General features: G+C 53.5%; 1 protein-coding gene across 1 annotated transcript in view; it reads left to right on the top strand.

The window, feature by feature from the left end:
* ndst1b (N-deacetylase/N-sulfotransferase (heparan glucosaminyl) 1b) overlaps positions 1-19,083 on the top strand; it is a 367,233-nt gene that overhangs the window by 338,067 nt on the left and 10,083 nt on the right. The window contains exon 12 of the mRNA XM_070877113.1: positions 1,192-1,301. Within this exon, the coding sequence (XP_070733214.1) occupies positions 1,192-1,301 (110 nt within the window). The remainder of the gene's footprint in view (positions 1-1,191; positions 1,302-19,083) is intronic.

The following is a 19,083-nucleotide window of genomic DNA, read 5'->3' as shown; positions in this document are numbered from 1 at the left end:
GCCACCTTGCCCCGCGCCCCGGTTGGGGGCAGTAACCTTCTAGGGTCAGGATGTTTATCGCCCGGCCCGGTAAGTCCCGACCCCGGCGCGGAATTGGACAAGTGCACCCCTCCAACAAAGTAGGGCGCTGTCTCTGGCGAGGTCTCTGGTGCTCCGCTTCCTTGGAGTTGGTGGGGGGTGGGGGTGGGGGGGAACGTTCCTGGGGCGGGAGCGGGGCGCCGAGTCCAGTGACACACTCGGGAGCACAGCGCTACGCCGCGCTGACCTACTACAACGCCCCTCGCCTTCGGTTAAAGGGAAGGGCCAGTGCGGGCCCAATACCGGGCGCCACTGAGCTGCCACGATTGCGACCGACCCGCTCAGCGGCCCGGCCCCCAAGACGGAGTGGCGGACTGCGCGCTGGTGGCTCAATTGACGCGAGGACTGCCATTGCCGGGCCAACGCAAGAATCGGCTGACAAAATAAAATGGCGGCCCGCGCCAGGTATCCTTTTTAAGAGGCGCCCTGTCAACGGATGTCCGCTGGCTTCGCCCACTCCCCCCCCCCCCCCCCAAGGGGCAATTTCCCCCACGGAGCGCAAAGGGGTCATTGTGGGGGGGGGGGGGGTTAAGGGGTCTGTGCGTACGCCGATGATGTCATCGCCGGGTGTGCGCCGATCCGGGGTGATAATCGCGGGCGCGGCACTACCGGACAGCGTTCCCCCCCACCCCCCCCTCCCCGCCCCAAACCTCCGGGGCAATTTCCTCGGAGGCGGTATCACCCCTACCTCCCCCCCCCCCCCCCCACCCCCCCCGCGGGTGAAAAACGCCATTGTGCCATGTTGGTTCCCCCTCCACCGTAGCTGCAAATGGGGCGATAAATAGAAGCAGTTTCGGCCCCTCCGAGATTCTTGGGGCTCAGCTCCACCACTGGAAGTGCGTTGGGGCGAGACTTCCGTCCGCCAGCCTGCCACTCACCTGACCCCCCCCACCCCCCCCTGCCACCCCTGGAGCCCCTCCCCAAAATTCTGGGATCAGGGGCATTTGCCAAGGAGCCACTGGCGTGTCTCGGCCGGCAGGAATACCAGAGCATCACCTCGCACACCCCCCCCCCCACACCCCGTGCACTGCGCACCTACCTCGCGCCCTCCGACGGTACCACTGCCTTGCCCAGGCCCCCACCAGTCACACACTGCTCGTTTTCTCCTCCCAGCTTCTTGTTCTGGATGGGCAGCTTCTCCGCACGGAACCCGTGGCAACGATGGAAAAAGTGCAGAAATTCCTCGGACTTCGAAACGTGGTCAATTACCACAAGTTACTGATGTGAGTAGCATTTTTTAACTCTTTACAACTGATGGTAAACCTGAGTCTCGATATGACCCCCATCTCCATCCATCCATCACCCCACTCACAGCGGGGGCAGGGCGGGGCGGGAGAGAATTGGGGGCGGGTTTTTCTTTTATTCGTTCCTGGGATGTGGGCGTCGCTGGCAAGGCCGGTATTTATTGCCCATCCCTAATTGCCCCTTGAGACAACCGAGTGTCTCGCTGGGCCATTTCAGAGGGCAGTTAAGAGTCAACCACATTGTTGTGGGTCCGGAGTCACATGTAGGCCCAGACCGGGTAAGGGCAGCCGATTTCTTTCCCTAAAGGGACATTAGTGAACGAGTTGGGTTTTTATTAACAAAGGTTTAACAATCACATTACACATTACCAGTTCATCCACCAGGCTCACAACTGCATACCTCATCGTGGATTCCCCGAACCCAACTGGCTGGGGTTTTATTGAGTCTTACGACCATCACAATGCAACAGCTCTACAACTATTTTAAATCAATTAACTAAATGCCCCCCTTGTTAAAGGGGCACAACAACTAGAAAACCTAACAACTCAAATTAAAATTTGGTTGCCGGGGGTGATGATGATGCACTCCAGTCCCTCCGGCGCCCACCTCTCGCGGAAGGCCGCGAGCGTACCGGTGGACACCGCGTGCTCCATCTCCAGGGACACCCTGGCTCGGATGTAAGCGCGGAAGAGAGGCAGGCAGTCGGGGCTGAACGACCCCCTCGACCGCCCGCTGTCTGGACCGGCTGATGGTCACCCTTGGCCAGGCCCAGGAGCAGTCCGACGAAGAGGCCCTCGGACCTGCCCGCTCCCCTCCGCACAGGGTGCCCAAAGATCAGGAGCGTGGGACTGAAGTGCAACCAGAAATTGAGGAACAGCCCCTTCAAATATTGGAAAGAGGGGCTGCAACCTCGCACACTCCATAAAGACATGGGACACGGACTCGTCTCGACCACAGAGATTGCAGCTGCAGCAGCTCTACAAGCCGGTGAGCATGCTCAGGAGCGCATACATTACACTCGGCGATCGTTGTGGGCCAGGAGGAGCAGGAGTATTCCCCCGCCCCCGCCCCAGGGCCCGTCGAGGAAGCCTTCGGCCTTCCCTAAGGCCCCCAATCTCCAGCCTTCCCGGTCGCAGGCCACGTCCACAACCCCCCTTCTCGCACCTTCGACTGCCCCGCCCGCCGGGGTCTGTCCTGTATATTGGAGCTGTATCATCATAGGCAGCCCCTCAGAATCGAGGAAGACTTGCTTCCACTCTGAAAATGAGTCCTTAGGTGGCTGAACAGTCCAAATACCGGAACCACAGTCCCTGTCACAGGTGGGACAGACAGTGGTTGAGGGAAAGGGGAGGGTGGGACTGGTTTGCCGCACGCTCCTTCCGCTGCCTGCGCTTGGTTTCTGCATGCTCTCAGCGACGAGACTCGAGGTGCTCAGCGCCCTCCCGGATACACTTCCTCCACTTAGAGTGGACTGGTCTTTGGCCAGGGACTCCCAGGTGTCGGTGGGGATGTTGCACTTTATCAGGGAGGCTTTGAGGGTGGTCCCTTGTAACGTTTCCTCTGCCCACCTTTGGCTCGTTTGCCGTGAAGGAGTTCCGAGTAGAGCGCTTGCTTTGGGAGTCTCGTGTCTGGGGCGTGCGGACGATGTGGCCCTGCCCAGCGGAGCTGGTCGAGTGTGGTCCGTGCTTCGATGCTGGGGATGTTGGCCTGGTCGAGGACGCTGACGTTGGTGCGTCTGTCCTCCCAGGGGGTTTGTAGGATCTTGCGGAGACAGCGTTGGTGGTATTTCTCCAGCGAGTTGTACATTGCACCAATTGTCCGCAGGCTCCTAGCCCCCTTTGTCCTGCCTTGTCTTGCCTCGGGTGCATGGTAGGGCCTCCGACCTCCGGGCCCAATCCTCCCAGGCCTGATACACTTCAACCATTTAGGAGCCCCCTATTGTATTAGCAACCCAGAGTCATCGGTTCAGTATGTTACACAACTTTAAAAAAAAAATGTGTTCCTGGGATGTGGACGTCGCTGGCAAGGCCGGCATTTATTGCCCGTCCCTAACTGCCCCTTGAGAAGGTGGTGGTGAGCCGCCGTCTTGAACCGCTGCAGTCCGTGTGGTGAAGGTGCTCCCACAGTGCTGTTAGGGAGGGAGTTCCAGGATTGTGACCCAGCGACGATGAAGGAACGCCTGCTCCAGTTGCCACGGTATTAATGTGGTCGGTCCAGTTTAGTTTCTGGTCATTGGTGACACCCCCAGGATGTCGATGGTGGGGGATTTGCCGATGGTAATGCCGTTGTAGATCAGTATGAATACCGAATGACATACTAAGCCTCTTATTAAAGAAACAAAAACTTGGATTTATATAGCGCCTTTCACGACCTATTGGACGTCTCAAAGCGCTTTACAGCCAATGAAGTACGGTCCCTGTTGTAATGTGGGAAACGCTGCAGCCAATTTGCACAAAGCAAGCTCCCACACACAGCAATGTGATGATGACCAGATAATCTGCTTTAGTGATGTTGATTGAGGGATAAATATTGGCCCCAGAACACCGGGGATAACTCCCCTGCTCCTCTTCGAAATAATGGCCAAGTGGATCTTTGACGTCCACACTGAGAGAGCAGACGGGGCCTTGGTTTATTGTCTCATCTGAAAGACGGTACCCCTGACAGTGCAGCATTCCCTCAGTACTGCCCCTCCAACAGTGTAGCGTTCCCTCAGCACTGCCCCTCCGACAGTGCAGCATTCCCTCAGCACTGCCCCTCCGACAGTGCGGCGCTCCCTCAGCACTGGCCCCTCCGACAGTGCGGCGCTCCCTCAGCACTGCCCCTCCGACAGTGCGGCGCTCCCTCAGCACTGGCCCCTCCGACAGTGCGGCGCTCCCTCAGCACTGCCCCTCCGACAATGCAGCACTCCCCCTCCGGCAGTGCGGCGCTCCCTCAGCACTGTCCCTCCGACAGCGAGGTGCTCCCTCAGTACTGCACTAGGAGAGTCAGCCTAGATTTCTGTGCTCAAGTGCCTGGAGCGGAACTTGAACCCACAACCTTCTGGCCCATAGGAGAGAGTGCTGCCCACTGACACTAGTTGTGACAGATATAGTTGTTTGCTGTTTGTAGACTGCTGCAGCCACTGCCTCTGGAGGTTGTTTTTTTTTAAACAAGCTGAGACTGATGCACATTAGCCTAATGGTGTAGGTTGTTCTGGTGGGGAAGCACTGGTCAGTGAGGTGAATCTGTGTGGGTGCTGTTGTGTATAGAGGAACTCCACGAGGCTGAGTACTGTGAGCTAAACTTAGTGTGACCTTAGCCGCCTTTATTACAACTCCAGAGTGCCTAAACAACATGACAGCCCACCTTTTATACTGCCCCTCCGACAGTGCAGCACTCCCTCAGTACTGCCCCTCCGACAGTGCGGCGCTCCCTCAGTACTGCCCCTCCGACAGTGCGGCGCTCCCTCAGTGCGGCCCCTCCGACAGTGCGGCACTCCCTCAGTACTGCCCCTCCGACAGTGCGGCGCTCCCTCAGTACTGCCCCTCCGACAGTGCGGCGTTCCCTCAGTACTGCCCCTCCGACAGTGCGGCGTTCCCTCAGCGCTGCCCCTCCGACAGTGCGGCGCTCCCTCAGTACTGCCCCTCCAACAGTGCGGCACTCCCTCAGTACTGCCCCTCCGACAGTGCGGCATTCCCTCAGCACTGCTCCTCCGACAGTGCGGCGCTCCCTCAGTACTGCCCCTCCGACAGTGCGGCGCTCCCTCAGCACTGCACTGGGAGTGTCAGCCTAGATTTCTGTGCTCAAGTGCAGGTGACCATTGGGACTCCAACAGTCGCGCCCTCCGGTGGCAAGAATTACATAGTTACATACATAACATCACTCCCCCCCCCCAAAGACTTCGGTACAAGTATTACATAGTTACATGCAGAACAGGTGCCTTGTCCAATGATGTAGAGGGTTGCGTGAGTTTGTTGGTGCAGCATTGTGTCTGGAGGCTGGGTACGGTACGCGCAGTGAGTGTGGAAACCTGTGCTGGAGAGAGAGGCCCCGTTGGGACATTGATTTACCTTTGCGGAGGAGCGAGCTGCAGTGCGTTGTGCCTGATTTATTATTACTCTCGTTGCTGCCGCGTGACCCTGTGCTCCAACCGTTGAGAGGCCAGCTTCTGCTGCCTGCCGTGGGTCCCGGGCGCCTCTTTGACAACCCCCACCACCCCCTCCCCGCCTCTTCCCCCCCGCACTGTTGTGGAACTCATTTCCTGCTTTGGTAACTCGAGAAGCGGCTCATCCATGTGCTTAATTAGACCGGGTTCTGTGGATCCTAATGAAAGCGTGCGGCATGCCAAACTGTATTCTCTCCCCCGTCCCCCACCCACTGCCCAGCCCTCGTTCCACTGTGCAGCTTCAAACTGAGACTCATTTCTCCCTGAAGATCCTGGGGCCGAAATTGCAACCTGTTTTAAGGCCTGTTGCCGCCGTGCCCCCACTTCACGCCCCGCCCCGCCGCTCCGACACCTCGTCGGCCGCCCTCCGACCCCCTCGTCCGCCCGGCGGCGACCCCGCGGGGGGGGGGGGGCAAATCGTCCCGGCAGGAGCGCGGCCACCTACCGGTCTCCAAGCGCAACGCAGCAGGCAGCCATTTTGAGGCCGGGCCCCGACAATGGCAGCCGCATGGTTCGGCCATGCCACCAATGGGCAGCCCGGCACCCTCCCGTGGGTGCCGGGCCGCTGGGCTGTCCGAACCCCTCCCTGGTGGCCCAGTGGGCTCCACGTAGGCCTCGCAAGTGTCCCTCCCCCCCCCCGGGAGTGATGGAGAGGAACGCTGTTACATAAGAAATAGGAGCAGGACTCGGCCATTCGGCCCCTCGAGCCTGCTCCGCCATTCAATACGATAATGGCTGATCCGATCATGGACACAGCTCCACTTCCCCGCACGCTCCCCATAACCCCTTATTCCCTGTTTCCACTGGTCGGGGAGACTAGAACTAGGGGGCACAGCCTCAAAAAATGGGGGAGCCAATTTAAAACTGAGTTGAGAAGAATTTCTTCTCCCAGAGGGTTGTGAATCTGTGGAATTCTCTGCCCAGGGAAGCAGTTGAGGCTAGCTCATTGAATGTATTCAAGTCACAGAGAGATAGATTTTTAACCAATAAGGGAATTAAGGGTTATGGGGAGCGGGCGGGTAAGTGGAGCTGAGTCCACGGCCAGATCAGCCATGATCTTGTTGAATGGTGGAGCAGGCTCGAGGGGCTAGATGGCCTACTCCTGTTCCTAATTCTTATGTTCTTATCAGTTAAGAAACTGTCTATTTCTGTCTTAAATTTATTCAATGTCCCAGCTGCCACAGCTCTCTGAGGCAGCGAATTCCACAGATTTATAACCCTCTGAGAGAAGAAATTCCTCTTCATCTCAGTTTTAAAGGGGCGGGGTTAAAGTTCTGAACATAATGCCTCTTCCCTCCGAGTATATGGTGGGAAAATGTGAGGTTATCCACTTTGGCAGAAAAAAATAGAAAAACAAATTATAATTTAAATGGAGAAAAATTGCAAAGTGCTGCAGTACAGAGGGACCTGGGGGTCCTTGTACATGAAACACAAAAAGTTTGTATGCAGGTACAGCAAGTGATCAGAAAGGCAAATGGAATGTTGGCCTTTATTGCAAGGGGGATAGAGTATAAAAGCAGAGAAGTCCTGCTACAACTGTACAGGGTATTGGTGAGGCCACACCTGGAGTATTGCATGCAGTTTTGGTCTCCGTATTTATGGAAGGATATACTTGCATTGGAGGCTGTTCAGAGAAGGTTCATTAGGTTGATTCCAGAGATGAGGGGGTTGACTTATGAAGAAAGGTTGGGTAAGTTGGGCCTCTACTCATTGGAGTTCAAAAGAATGAGAGGTGATCTTATTAAAACTTATAAGATAATGAGGGGGCTTGACAAGGTGGATGCAGAGAGGATGTTTCCACTCATCGGGAAAACTAAAACTAGGGAACATAGTCTCAGAATAAGGACCCTGCCCACTTAAAACTGAGATGAGGAGAAATTTATTCTCTCAGAGGGTTGTAAATCTGTGGAATTCTCTACCCCAGAGAGCTGTGGAGGCTGGGTCATGGAATATATTTAAGGTGGAGATAGACAGCTTTTTGAACAATAAAGGAGTAAAGGGTTATGGGGAGCGGGCAGGGAAGTGGAGCTGAGGCCAGGATCAGATCAGCCATGATCGTATTGAATGGCGGAGCAGGAGTAGGCCATTTGGCCCCTTGAGTCTGGAGCAGAAATAGGCCATTTGTCCCCTTGAGCCTGGAGCAGGAGTAGGCCATTTGTCCCCTTGAGCCTGGAGCAGGAGTGGGCCATTTGTCCCCTTGAGCCTGGAGCAGGAGTAGGCCATTTGTCCCCTTGAGCCTGGAGCAGGAGTGGGCCATTTGTCCCCTTGAGCCTGGAGCAGGAGTGGGCCATTTGTCCCCTTGAGCCTGGAGCAGGGTCGAGGGGCCAAATGGCCGACTCCTGCTCCTATTTCTTATGTTCTTGTGCCTCCCGCTGGGTGGTGATAAATTTGAATTATCAGCCCTCGAGCTGTGTTCGTCCTGGTGATTGGGTTTGTGCAGAGTGCCCCAGTCCCTGTCGGACGGGTTGTGTGAGGGCTGGACGGCCTTGCACCCTTCACCCCAGCGAGGCCCCGCCATTGTTTGGGGAGCCTCGTAGATCTCGCCTCCTGAGAAAGTCACGGTCCCGTTGACCGCAGTGGACTGAAGGGTGCGGTGGCATAGCGGTAACGTTACTGGACGTGTCATCCGAGGCCTGCATCGGATGATCCGGAGATATCACTTCAAATCCCACCACGGCAGCTAGGGAATTTAAATTTGGTCAATTAATAAATAAAGCTAGTAACAGTAATCATCATCATCATCATAGGCGGTCCCTCGAACGAGGATGACTTACTTCTACGAGCGTTCACAGATGTTTCAATGAAGGACCAGATGTTCCAGTGCTGAACTCCAATTGAGGCGGGTGGAAGATGCCTGTGTGTGGATTTTTTTAACGTGGGGTGACCGTTGCACACCAGCCACCACACGGGCCTTGACAGAGCGAGGTCTTGGTCCAGTGGCAAGGGTTAACCAGGACGACTGGAGACCAGCTCCGCTGCACGGACCTAGTGCGCTCACATATCGCACAGTGTGGGCTGGGCCCCGTGCTGCCCCTGGGCCCTCGCCTCTCCTGGGCCCCGTACCCTCATTCGCCGTACCTCCGCTATCTTCCTGCATTCTGCAGTTTTCTTCTTCATTATCAACCCAAACAGCTGATTGTAGTATCATCAGCAAACTTGTTAATCATACTCCCTATATTCAAGTCTAGATCATTGATGTATATCACAAACAGCAAGGGACCCAGTACTGAGCCCTGCAGAACCCCACTGGAAACATAGAAACATAGAAAATAGGTGCAGGAGTAGGCCATTTGGCCCTTCGAGCCTGCACCGCCATTCAATGAGTTCATGGCTGAACATGCAACTTCAGTACCCCATTCCTGCTTTCTCGTCATGTCCCTTGATTCCCCTAGTAGTAAGGACTACATCTAACTCCTTTTTGAATATATTTAGTGAATTGGCCTCAACAACTTTCTGCGGTAGAGAATTCCACAGGTTCACCACTCTCTGGGTGAAGAAGTTTCTCCTCATCTCGGTCCTAAATGCCTTACCCCTTATCCTTAGACTGTGACCCCTGGTTCTGGACTTCCCCAACATTGGGAACATTCTCCCTGCATCTGACCTGTCTAAACCCGTCATAATTTTAAACGTTTCTATGAGATCCCCTCTCATTCTTCTGAACTCCAGTGAATACAAGCCCAGTTGATCCAGTCTTTCTTGATATGTCAGTCCTGCCATCCCGGGAATCAGTCTGGTGAACCTTCGCTGCACTCCCTCAATAACAAGAATGTCCTTCCTCAAGTTAGGAGACCAAAACTGCACACAATACTCCAGGTGTATAACTGTACAACTGTAGTAACACCTCCCTGCCCCTGTACTCAAATCCCCTCGCTATGAAGGCCAACATGCCATTTGCTTTATTAACCGCCTGCAGTACCTGCATGCCAACCTTCAATGACTGACGTACCATGACACCCAGGTCTCGTTGCACCTCCCCTTTTCCTGTCACCATTCAGATAATAGTCTGTCTCTCTGTTTTTACCACCAAAGTGGATAACCTCACATTTATCCACATTATACTTCATCTGCCATGCATTTGCCCACTCACCTAACCTATCCAAGTCGCTCTGCAGCCTCATAGCATCCTCCTCGCAGCTCACACTGCCACCCAACTTAGTGTCATCCGCAAATTTGGAGATACTACATTTAATCCCCTCGTCTAAATCATTAACTACCAAACATGTAACTACCGGATTGTCGTAATGTCCTTGAGGGAAGGGAAATCTGCCGTCCTTACCCAGTCTGGCCGATTATGTGACTCCCGACCCATAGCGATGTGGTTGACTCTGAAATGGTCCAGGAAGCCACTCAATTTTACCAAACCGCTAGAAAAAACAACAAGAATAATACGGTTCAAGAAGGCGGTTCACTGCTACCTTCTCAAGGGACAATTAGGGATGGCCAGTAAGTGCTGTCCTTGCTAGTGACGCCCACATCCCAGGAATGGATAAAAAGTCAAGCATCCGCCAATCTCAGATATACATTTCCACAATATTACAAGGGAAAAAAAAAGTTAAAAGATTACAGGCTGCCCTTTCACCTCTGGGACCCAAATTCAATCCAGCTCAACCTGATTGGAGTGTTTTTAGAAGGATATGGTGATGGGGTGAGATGGAGTGGGGGTGGGAGGGGGCTGGTGTGGAGCATAAACCCCGGCACGGAGCGGTGGGGCCCAGCGGCCTGTTTCTGTACCGTACAGACTGTGTAATTCTTGGTAACAGCCATTCCCGACCCCCGCTCCTCACCGCTCCCGACCCCCGCTCCCGCCTCCTGCTCCTCCCCCATCCCGACCCCCGCTCCTGACCCCCGCTCCTCGCCGCTCCCGACCCCCGCTCCCGCCTCCTGCTCCTCCCCCATCCCGACCCCCGCTCCTGACCCCCGCTCCTCACCGCTCCCGACCCCCGCTCCCGCCTCCTGCTCCTCCCCCATCCCGACCCCCGCTCCTGACCCCCGCTCCTCGCCGCTCCCGACCCCCGCTCCCGCCTCCTGCTCCTCCCCCATCCCGACCCCCGCTCCTGACCCCCGCTCCTCGCCGCTCCCGACCCCCGCTCCCGCCTCCCGCTCCTCCCCCATCCCGACCCCCGCTCCTGACCCCTGCTCCTCGCCGCTCCCGACCCCCGCTCCTCGCCGCTCCCGACCCCCGCTCCTCGCCGCTCCCGACCTCCACCCCTCACCGCTCCCGACCCCCGCTCCTCGCCGCTCCCGACCCCCGCTCCCGCCTCCTGCTCCTCCCCCATCCCGACCCCCGCTCCTGACCCCCGCTCCTCGCTGCTCCCTCCCAACCCCCGCTCCTCACCGCTCCCGACCTTGAAACATGCAAACATAGAAAGTTGGTGCAGGAGTAGGCCATTCGGCCCTTCGAGCCTGCACCGCCATTCAATAAGATCATGGCTGATCATTCCCTCAGTACTCCTTTCCTGCATTCTCTCCATACCCCTTGATCCCTTTACCCTTAAGGGCCATATCTAACTCCCTCTTAAATATATCCAATGAACTGGCCTCAACAACTCTCTGCGACAGGGAATTCCACATGTTCACCACTCTCTGAGTGAAGAAGTTTCTCCTCATCTCCGTCCTAAATGGCTTACCCCTTATCCTTAGACTGTGTCCCATGGTTCTAGACTTTCCCAACATTGGGAACATTCTTCCTGCATCTAACTTGTCAGTCCCATCAGAATTTTATATGTTTTAATGAGATCCCCTCTCATCCTTCTAAACTCCAGTGAATAAAGGCCCAGTTGATCCAGCCTCTCCTCATATGTCAGACCTGCCATCCCGGGAATCAGTCTGGTGAACCTTCGCTACACTCCCTCAATAGCAAGAACATCCTTCCTCAGATTAGGAGACCAAAACTGAACATAATCTTCCAGGTGAGGCCTCACCAAGGCCCCGTACAACTGCAGTAAGACCTCCCCGCTCCTATACCCAGGTCTCGCTGCACCTCCCCTTTTCCTAATCTGCCGCCATTCAGATAATATTCTGCCTTCGTGTTTTTGCCCCCAAAGTGGATAACTTCACATTTATCCACATTACACTGCATCTGCCATGCATTTGCCCACTCACCTAACCTGTCCAAGTCACCCTGCAGCCTCTTAGCATCCTCCTCACAGCTCACACCGCCACCCAGCTTAGTGTCATCTGCAAACTTGGAGATATTACACTCAATTCCTTCATCCAAATCATTAATGTATATTGTAAATAGTTGGGGTCCCAGCACTGAGCCCTGCGGCATCCCACTAGTCACTGCCTGTGAAAAAGGCCTGTTTATCCCGACACTCTGCTTCCTGTTTGCCAACCAGTTCTCTATCCGTGTCAGTACACTACCCCCAATACCATGTGCAAACCAATCTCTTGTGTGGGACCTTGTCAAAAGACTTTTGAAAGTCCAAATACACCACATCCACTGGTTCTCCCTTGTCCACTCTACTAGTTACTTCCTCAAAAAATTCCAGAATATTTGTCAAGCATGATTTCCCTTTCATAAATCCATGCTGACTTGGACCGATCCTGTCACTGCTTTCCAAATGCGCTGCTATTTCATGTTTAATAATTGATTCCAACATTTTCTCCACTACCGATGTCAGGCTAACCGGTCTATAATTACCCGTTTTCACTCCCTCCTTTTTAAAAAAGTGGTGTTACATTAGCTACCCTCCAGTCCATAGGAACTGATCCAGAGTCAATAGACTGTTAGAAAATGATCACCAATGCATCCACTATTTCTAGGGCCACTTCCTTAAGTACTCTGGGATGCAGACTATCAGGCCCCGGGGATTTATCAGCCTTCAATCCCATCAATTTCCCTAATACAATTTCCTGCCTAATAAGGATATCCTTCAGTTCCTCCTTCTCGCTAGACCCTCGGTCCCCTCATACTTCCGGAAGGTTATTTGTGTCTTCCTTCGTGAAGACAGAACCAAAGTATTTGTTCAACTGGTCTGCCATTTCTTTGTTCCCTATTATAAATTCACTTGAATCTGTCTGCAAGGGACCTACAATAATCTTTTTCCCTTTACATATCTATAGAAACTTTTACAGTCAGTTTTTATGTTCCTGACAAGCTTCCTCTCGTACTCAACTTTCCCCCTCCTAATTAAACCCTTAGTCCTCCTCTGCTGAATTCTAAATTTCTCCCAGTCCTCAGGTTTGCTGCTTTTTCTGGCCAATTTATATGCATCTTCCTTGGATTTAATACTATCCTTAATTTCCCTTGTTAGCCACGGTTGAGCCACCTTCCCCGTTTTATTTTTACTCCAGACAGGGATGTACAATTGTTGAAGTTCATCCATGTGATCTTTAAATGTTTGCCATTGCCTATCCACCGTCAACCCTTTAAGTATCATTTGCCAGTCTATTCTAGCCAATTCACGTCTCATACCATCGAAGTTACATTTCCTTAAGTTCAGGACCCTAGTCTCTGAATTTACTGTGTCACTCTCCATCTTAATAAGGAATTCTACCATATTATGGTCACTCTTCCCCAAGGGGCCTCGCACAACAAGATTGCTAATTAGTCCTTTCTCATTACACATCACCCAGTCTAGGATGGCCAGCCCTATCGTTGGTTCCTCGACATATTGGTCGAGAAAACCATCCCCAATACACTCCAGAAAAACATCCTCCACTGCCCAATCTATATGTAGATTAAAGTCGCCCATGATAACTGCTGTACCTTTATTGCACACATCCCTAATTTCTTGTTTGATGCTGTCCCCAACCTCACTACTACTGTTTGGTGGTCTGTACACAACTCCCACTAGCATTTTCTGCTCTTTGGTATTCCGCAGCTCCACCCATACCGATTCCACATCATCCAGGCTAATGTCCTTCCTTACTATTGCGTTAATTTCCTCTTTAAACAGCAACCCCCACTCCCCGTCGCTCCCTCCCTCCGCTCCTCGCCGCTCCCTCCCTCCGCTCCTCGCCGCTCCCTCCCTCCGCTCCTCACCGCTCCCTCCCTCCGCTCCTCGTCGCTCCCTCCCTCCGCTCCTCGCCGCTCCCTCCCTCCGCTCCTCGTCGCTCCAGACCCCCACTCCTCGCCGCTCCCTCCCTCCGCTCCTCGCCGCTCCCTCCCTCCGCTCCTCACCGCTCCCTCCCTCCGCTCCTCGCCGCTCCCTCCCTCCGCTCCTCACCGCTCCCTCCCTCCGCTCCTCACCGCTCCCTCCCTCCGCTCCTCACCGCTCCCTCCCTCCGCTCCTCACCGCTCCCTCCCTCCGCTCCTCACCGCTCCCTCCCTCCGCTCCTCACCGCTCCCTCCCTCCACTCCTCACCGCTCCCTCCCTCCGCTCCTCACCGCTCCCTCCCTCTACTCCTCACCGCTCCCTCCCTCCGCTCCTCACTGCTCCCTCCCTCCGCTCCTCACCGCTCCCTCCCTCCGCTCCTCACCGCTCCCTCCCTCCACTCCTCACCGCTCCCTCCCTCCGCTCCTCACCGCTCCCTCCCTCCACTCCTCGTCGCTCCAGACCTCCTCTCCTCGTCGCTCCCTCCCTCTACTCCTCACCGCTCCCTCCCTCCGCTCCTCACTGCTCCCTCCCTCCGCTCCTCACCGCTCCCTCCCTCCGCTCCTCACCGCTCCCTCCCTCCACTCCTCACCGCTCCCTCCCTCCGCTCCTCACCGCTCCCTCCCTCCACTCCTCGTCGCTCCAGACCTCCTCTCCTCGTCGCTCCCTCCCTCCGCTCCTCGTCGCTCCCTCCCTCCGCTCCTCGCCGCTCCAGAACTCCGCTCCTCACCGCTCCCTCCCTCCGCTCCTCACCGCTCCCTCCCTCCGCTCCTCACCGCTCCCTCCCTCCTCTCCTCACCGCTCCCTCCCTCCTCTCCTCGTCGCTCCCTCCCTCCGCTCCTCACCGCTCCCTCCCTCCGCTCCTCACCGCTCCCTCCCTCCACTCCTCGTCGCTCCAGACCTCCTCTCCTCGTCGCTCCCTCCCTCCGCTCCTCGTCGCTCCCTCCCTCCGCTCCTCACCGCTCCCTCCCTCCGCTCCTCACCGCTCCAGAACTCCGCTCCTCACCGCTCCCTCCCTCCGCTCCTCGTCGCTCCCTCCCCCCACTCCTCGCCGCTCCCTCCCTCCGCTCCTCACCGCTCCCTCCCTCCTCTCCTCGTCGCTCCCTCCCTCCGCTCCTCACCGCTCCCTCCCTCCGCGTTGTTGATTCTGCTGCTGCCAGCTTTTTTTGATTTGTCCACAGCTCTAAACTCCAAACTGCTCCTCTGACTGAGGACCTGTGGGAAGGAGGAAGGAGGACAGGAGGAGTATGTGTGAGTGTGTGTGTATGTATCGGCACATGCGGCCGAGCCTGGTCTCCAGTCGTCTTGGATCCCCTTGCCCCTGGACCAAGACCGAGCTCCATTAAGCCCGTGTGCTGGCTGGTGTGCAACGGTCACCCCATGTTAAAAGAATTCACGCACAGGCATCTTCCGCCATTTAAAATAAGTTCATCAGTCACCTGAGTACTCGTTTTTAGTGCCATCCTCCATCCCGAGGGACTGCCGATGATGATGATGGTAACAGCCTCTGAGTGTCGGTCTAAATATCCGGGGGGGGGGCATTTCACAGTTAAGCATTTTGAATCGTCCAACGTGCTTTGTCGTGTATTAGGGCTGGAGTGCAGGTTGATCAAACGTACTAACCTGGGACATATTCCCGTTGCATCAGTGGAGAACCTTCGAGTTGTGGCTCCCTTTCACCCACCCAGAACCCCTTTCCCTAAACCCTTCTGCCGTGCCACTTCTCCTCGTCCCTTTCTGTCCACCTGCGCAGTCACCTTGTGAAACACCTTGAGACAGGTTGCTGCGCTGATGGCCCTGTGGAAATGTGAGCCGTGATAGAATGTGAAGCAGACTTCGCATAATGGTGATCAAGTGTACACTGTCCTACACCTCCCCCTTATGGTCGCTCTTCATGTTCTCCTCGAACAAAGTCACAACAAATGAATATAGAGAGGCCTGTTACACTGTTTCCCGTGATCTAACCTTGGTATTTCAGGAAGAGCTGTGCAGAAATAGGTCACACTTTCACAGAACAATTCACCAGAAATTAATGATTTAGACTTAAATGCAGGGGGCATGATAAAGAAATTTGCAGATGATACAGAAATTGGCCGTGTGGTTGGCAGTGAGGAGGATAGCTCTAGATTGAAGGAGGTTATCGATGGTCAGTTGGGCAGAAAAGTGGAAAATGGAATTCAATCGGGAAAAGTGGGAGGGTATGCATTTCGGGGTACCAGCGGATTGTAAAGCAGCTAATGTAACGCCTCTGTTTAAAAAAAGGGGGCAGACAAAAGACAGGTAACTATAGGCCGGTTAGTTTAACATCTGTAGTGGGGAAAATGCTTGAAGCTATCATTAAGGAAGAAATAGCGGGACATCGAGATAGGAATAGTGCAATCAAGCAAACGCAACATGGATTCATGAAGGGGAAATCATGTTTAACTAATTTACTGGAATTCTTTGAGGATATAACGAGCATGGTGGATAGAGGTGTACCGATGGATGTGGTGTATTTAGATTTCCAAAAGGAATTCGATAAGGTGCCACACAAAAGGTTACTGCAGAAGATAAAGGCACGCGGAGTCAGAGGAAATGTATTAGCATGGATCGAGAATTGGCTGGCCAACAGAAAGCAGAGAGTCGGGATAAATGGGTCCTTTTCGGGTTGGAAATCGGTGGTTAGTGGTGTGCCACAGGGATCGGTGCTGGGACCACAACTGTTTACAATATACATAGATGACCTGGAAGAGGGGACAGAGTATAGTGTAACAAAATTTGCAGATGACACAAAGATTAGTGGACACAGAGAGGCTGCAAAAAGATTTAGATAGGTTAAGCGAATGGGCTAAGGTTTGGCAGATGGAATACAATGTCGGAAAATGTGAGGTCATCCACCTTGGGAAAAAAAAGGAATATTATTTGAATGGGGAGAAATTACAACATGCTGCGGTGCAGAAGGACCTGGGGGTCCTTGTGCATGAAACTCTTTTTGGAGTTCACCTGCAAAACATAAAACATTAAAACTGTGCCACCCGACCTGGGTGACACTCCAGACATTTACAAGGCCCTTTTTTTTTTTTTCCCTTTTTTTTGGTTTTTTTTTCCTGTTTTTTTTTTTGTTTTTTTTTTGTTTTTTTTGGGCACTAAATTCACAATTTTCCCCAGTGCCCCCTGTAAAAGGGAAGGGGGACACTAAAAGCACCGGCAATGAAAACAAATTAAACTTTAAAACGTAAAATCAAATTAAAATTTGGTTGCCGGGCGTGATGATGCACTCCAGTCCCTCCGGTGCCCACCTCTCGCGGAAGGCCGCGAGCGTACCGGTGGACACCGCGTGCTCCATCTCCAAGGACACCCTGGACCGGATGTAAGAGCGGAAGAGAGGCAGGCAGTCAGGTTGAACAACCCCCTCGACCGCCCGCTGCCTGGACCGGCTGATGGCACCCTTGGCCGTGCCCAGGAGCAGTCCTACAAGGAGGCCTTCGGACCTACCCGCTCCCCTCTCCTTGTGCATGAATCCCAAAAAGTTAGTTTGCAGGTGCAGCAGGTAATCAGGAAGGCGAATGGAATGTTGGCCTTCATTGCGAGAGGGATGGAGTACAAAAGCAGGGAGGTCCTGCTGCAACTGTATAGGGTATTGGTGAGGCCGCACCTGGAGTACTGCGTGCAGTTTTGGTCACCTTACTTAAGGAAGGATATACTAGCTTTGGAGAGGGTACAGAGACGATTCACTAGGCTGATTCCGGAGATGAGGGGGTTACCTTATGATGATAGATTGAGTAGACTGGGTCTTTACTCGTTGGAGTTCAGAAGGATGAGGGGTGATCTTATAGAAACATTTAAAATAATGAAAGGGATAGACAAGATAGAAGTGGAGAGGTTGTTTCCACTGGTCGGGGAGACTTGAACTAGGGGGCACAGCCTCAAAATATGGGGGAGCCAATTTAAAACCGAGTTGAGAAGGAATTTCTTCTCCCAGAGGGTTGTGAATCTGTGGAATTCTCTGCCCAAGGAAGCAGTTGAGGCTAGCTCATTGAATGTATTCAAATCACAGATAGATAGATTTTTAACCAATAAGGGAATTAAGGGTTATGGGGAGCGGGCGGGTAAGTGGAGCTGAGTCCACGGCCAGATCAGCCATGATCTTGTTGAATGGCGGAGCAGGCTCGAGGGGCTAGATGGCCTACTCCTGTTCCTAATTCTTATGAAGGGCAAAAAGGCAAGGGAATACACAATAAATGGGAGGATACTGAGAGGTGCGGAGGAACAGGGGGACATAGAAACATAGAAAATTGGTGCAGGAGTAGACCATTCGGCCCTTCGAGCCTGCACCACCATTGAATAAGATTATGGCTGATCATTCACCTCAGTACCCCATTCCTGCTTTCTCTCCATACCCCTTGATCCCTTTAGCCGTAAGGGCCACATCTAACTCCCTTTTGAATATATTTAACGAACTGGCCTCAACAACTTTCTGTGGTAGAGAATTCCAACACCTTGGAGTGCGTGTCCACAGATCCCTGAAGGTAGCAGGACAGGTCGATAAGGTGGCTAAGAAGGCATACGGGATTCTTTCCTTTATTAGCCGAGGCATGGAATACAAGAGCAGGGAAGTTATGCTCGAATTGCATAAAACACTAGTTAGACCACAGCTGGAGTACTGCATGCAGTTCTGGTCATCACATTACAGGAAAGATGTGATTGCACTAGCAAGGGTACAGAGGAGATTTACGAGGATATTGCCTGGACTGGAGAATTTTAGCTATGAGAAAAAATTGGATAGGCTGGGGTTGTTTTCTTTGGAAAAAGTCCGAAAGACGGCATCTCTGTACTTTAGCGAGGCCTGTTCCAGTGACCAAATACTCAGACTGTGTTGTGGTTATATTACTGGATCCAGTGGGCGTGAGTTCAAATCTCACCCTCGGATAGTTTGAGAATTTGAATTATTTTTTTTTAAAATCTAGTGGTAAGTTGGTCTGAGTAAAAGTGACCATGAAGCTGTTGGATTGTGGTAAAACCCACAACTAGTTCACTGATGTCCCTTTCGGGAAGGAACGCTGCCGCCCTTACCCGGTCTGGGGCCTACACGTGACTCCAGTCCCACACCAATGTGGTTATCTCTTGACTGCCCTCTGAAATGCCCCAGCGAGACACTGGGGGCAGCTGGGGATGGGCAATAAATGCCAGCCTTGCCAGCGACGCCCATATCCTGAGAAAGAATTAAAGGGTGCAAAATTCACAAGAACCCCCGCCTCCTCCCCCCCCCCCCCCTCAGTGTTTGGGCTCATTCAAAAGGAAATTTAATTTGGGACTATCGACCAGAAAGTTTGAAATCCTAAAGTTCTTATGGAAGAACCTACGAACTTTAATCGAATTTTGGATTCTAAAAGACAAATTCAATGCTGTGGGCGGGCCTAAAGAACTAACAGGAGACAACTTGATTATTGGAATTGTCTGGGTGTTGGGACTAAGTTAACTTGTCTGGAGAAATGGGTATTCAAGAATCCTTCTCCACAAGAGACATTAACATTACAACAAATAACCCAGAGATAGCTAACCATCAACCTGAATCTGGAAAACTATTTCAGCATTTAC

This window comes from Pristiophorus japonicus, chromosome 4, assembly GCF_044704955.1.
Source record: "Pristiophorus japonicus isolate sPriJap1 chromosome 4, sPriJap1.hap1, whole genome shotgun sequence".
In the NCBI taxonomy this organism is placed as follows: Eukaryota; Metazoa; Chordata; class Chondrichthyes; family Pristiophoridae; genus Pristiophorus; species Pristiophorus japonicus.
Note: the sequence above shows the minus strand (reverse complement) of the source record. Positions and strands in the feature narration are given on the sequence as shown.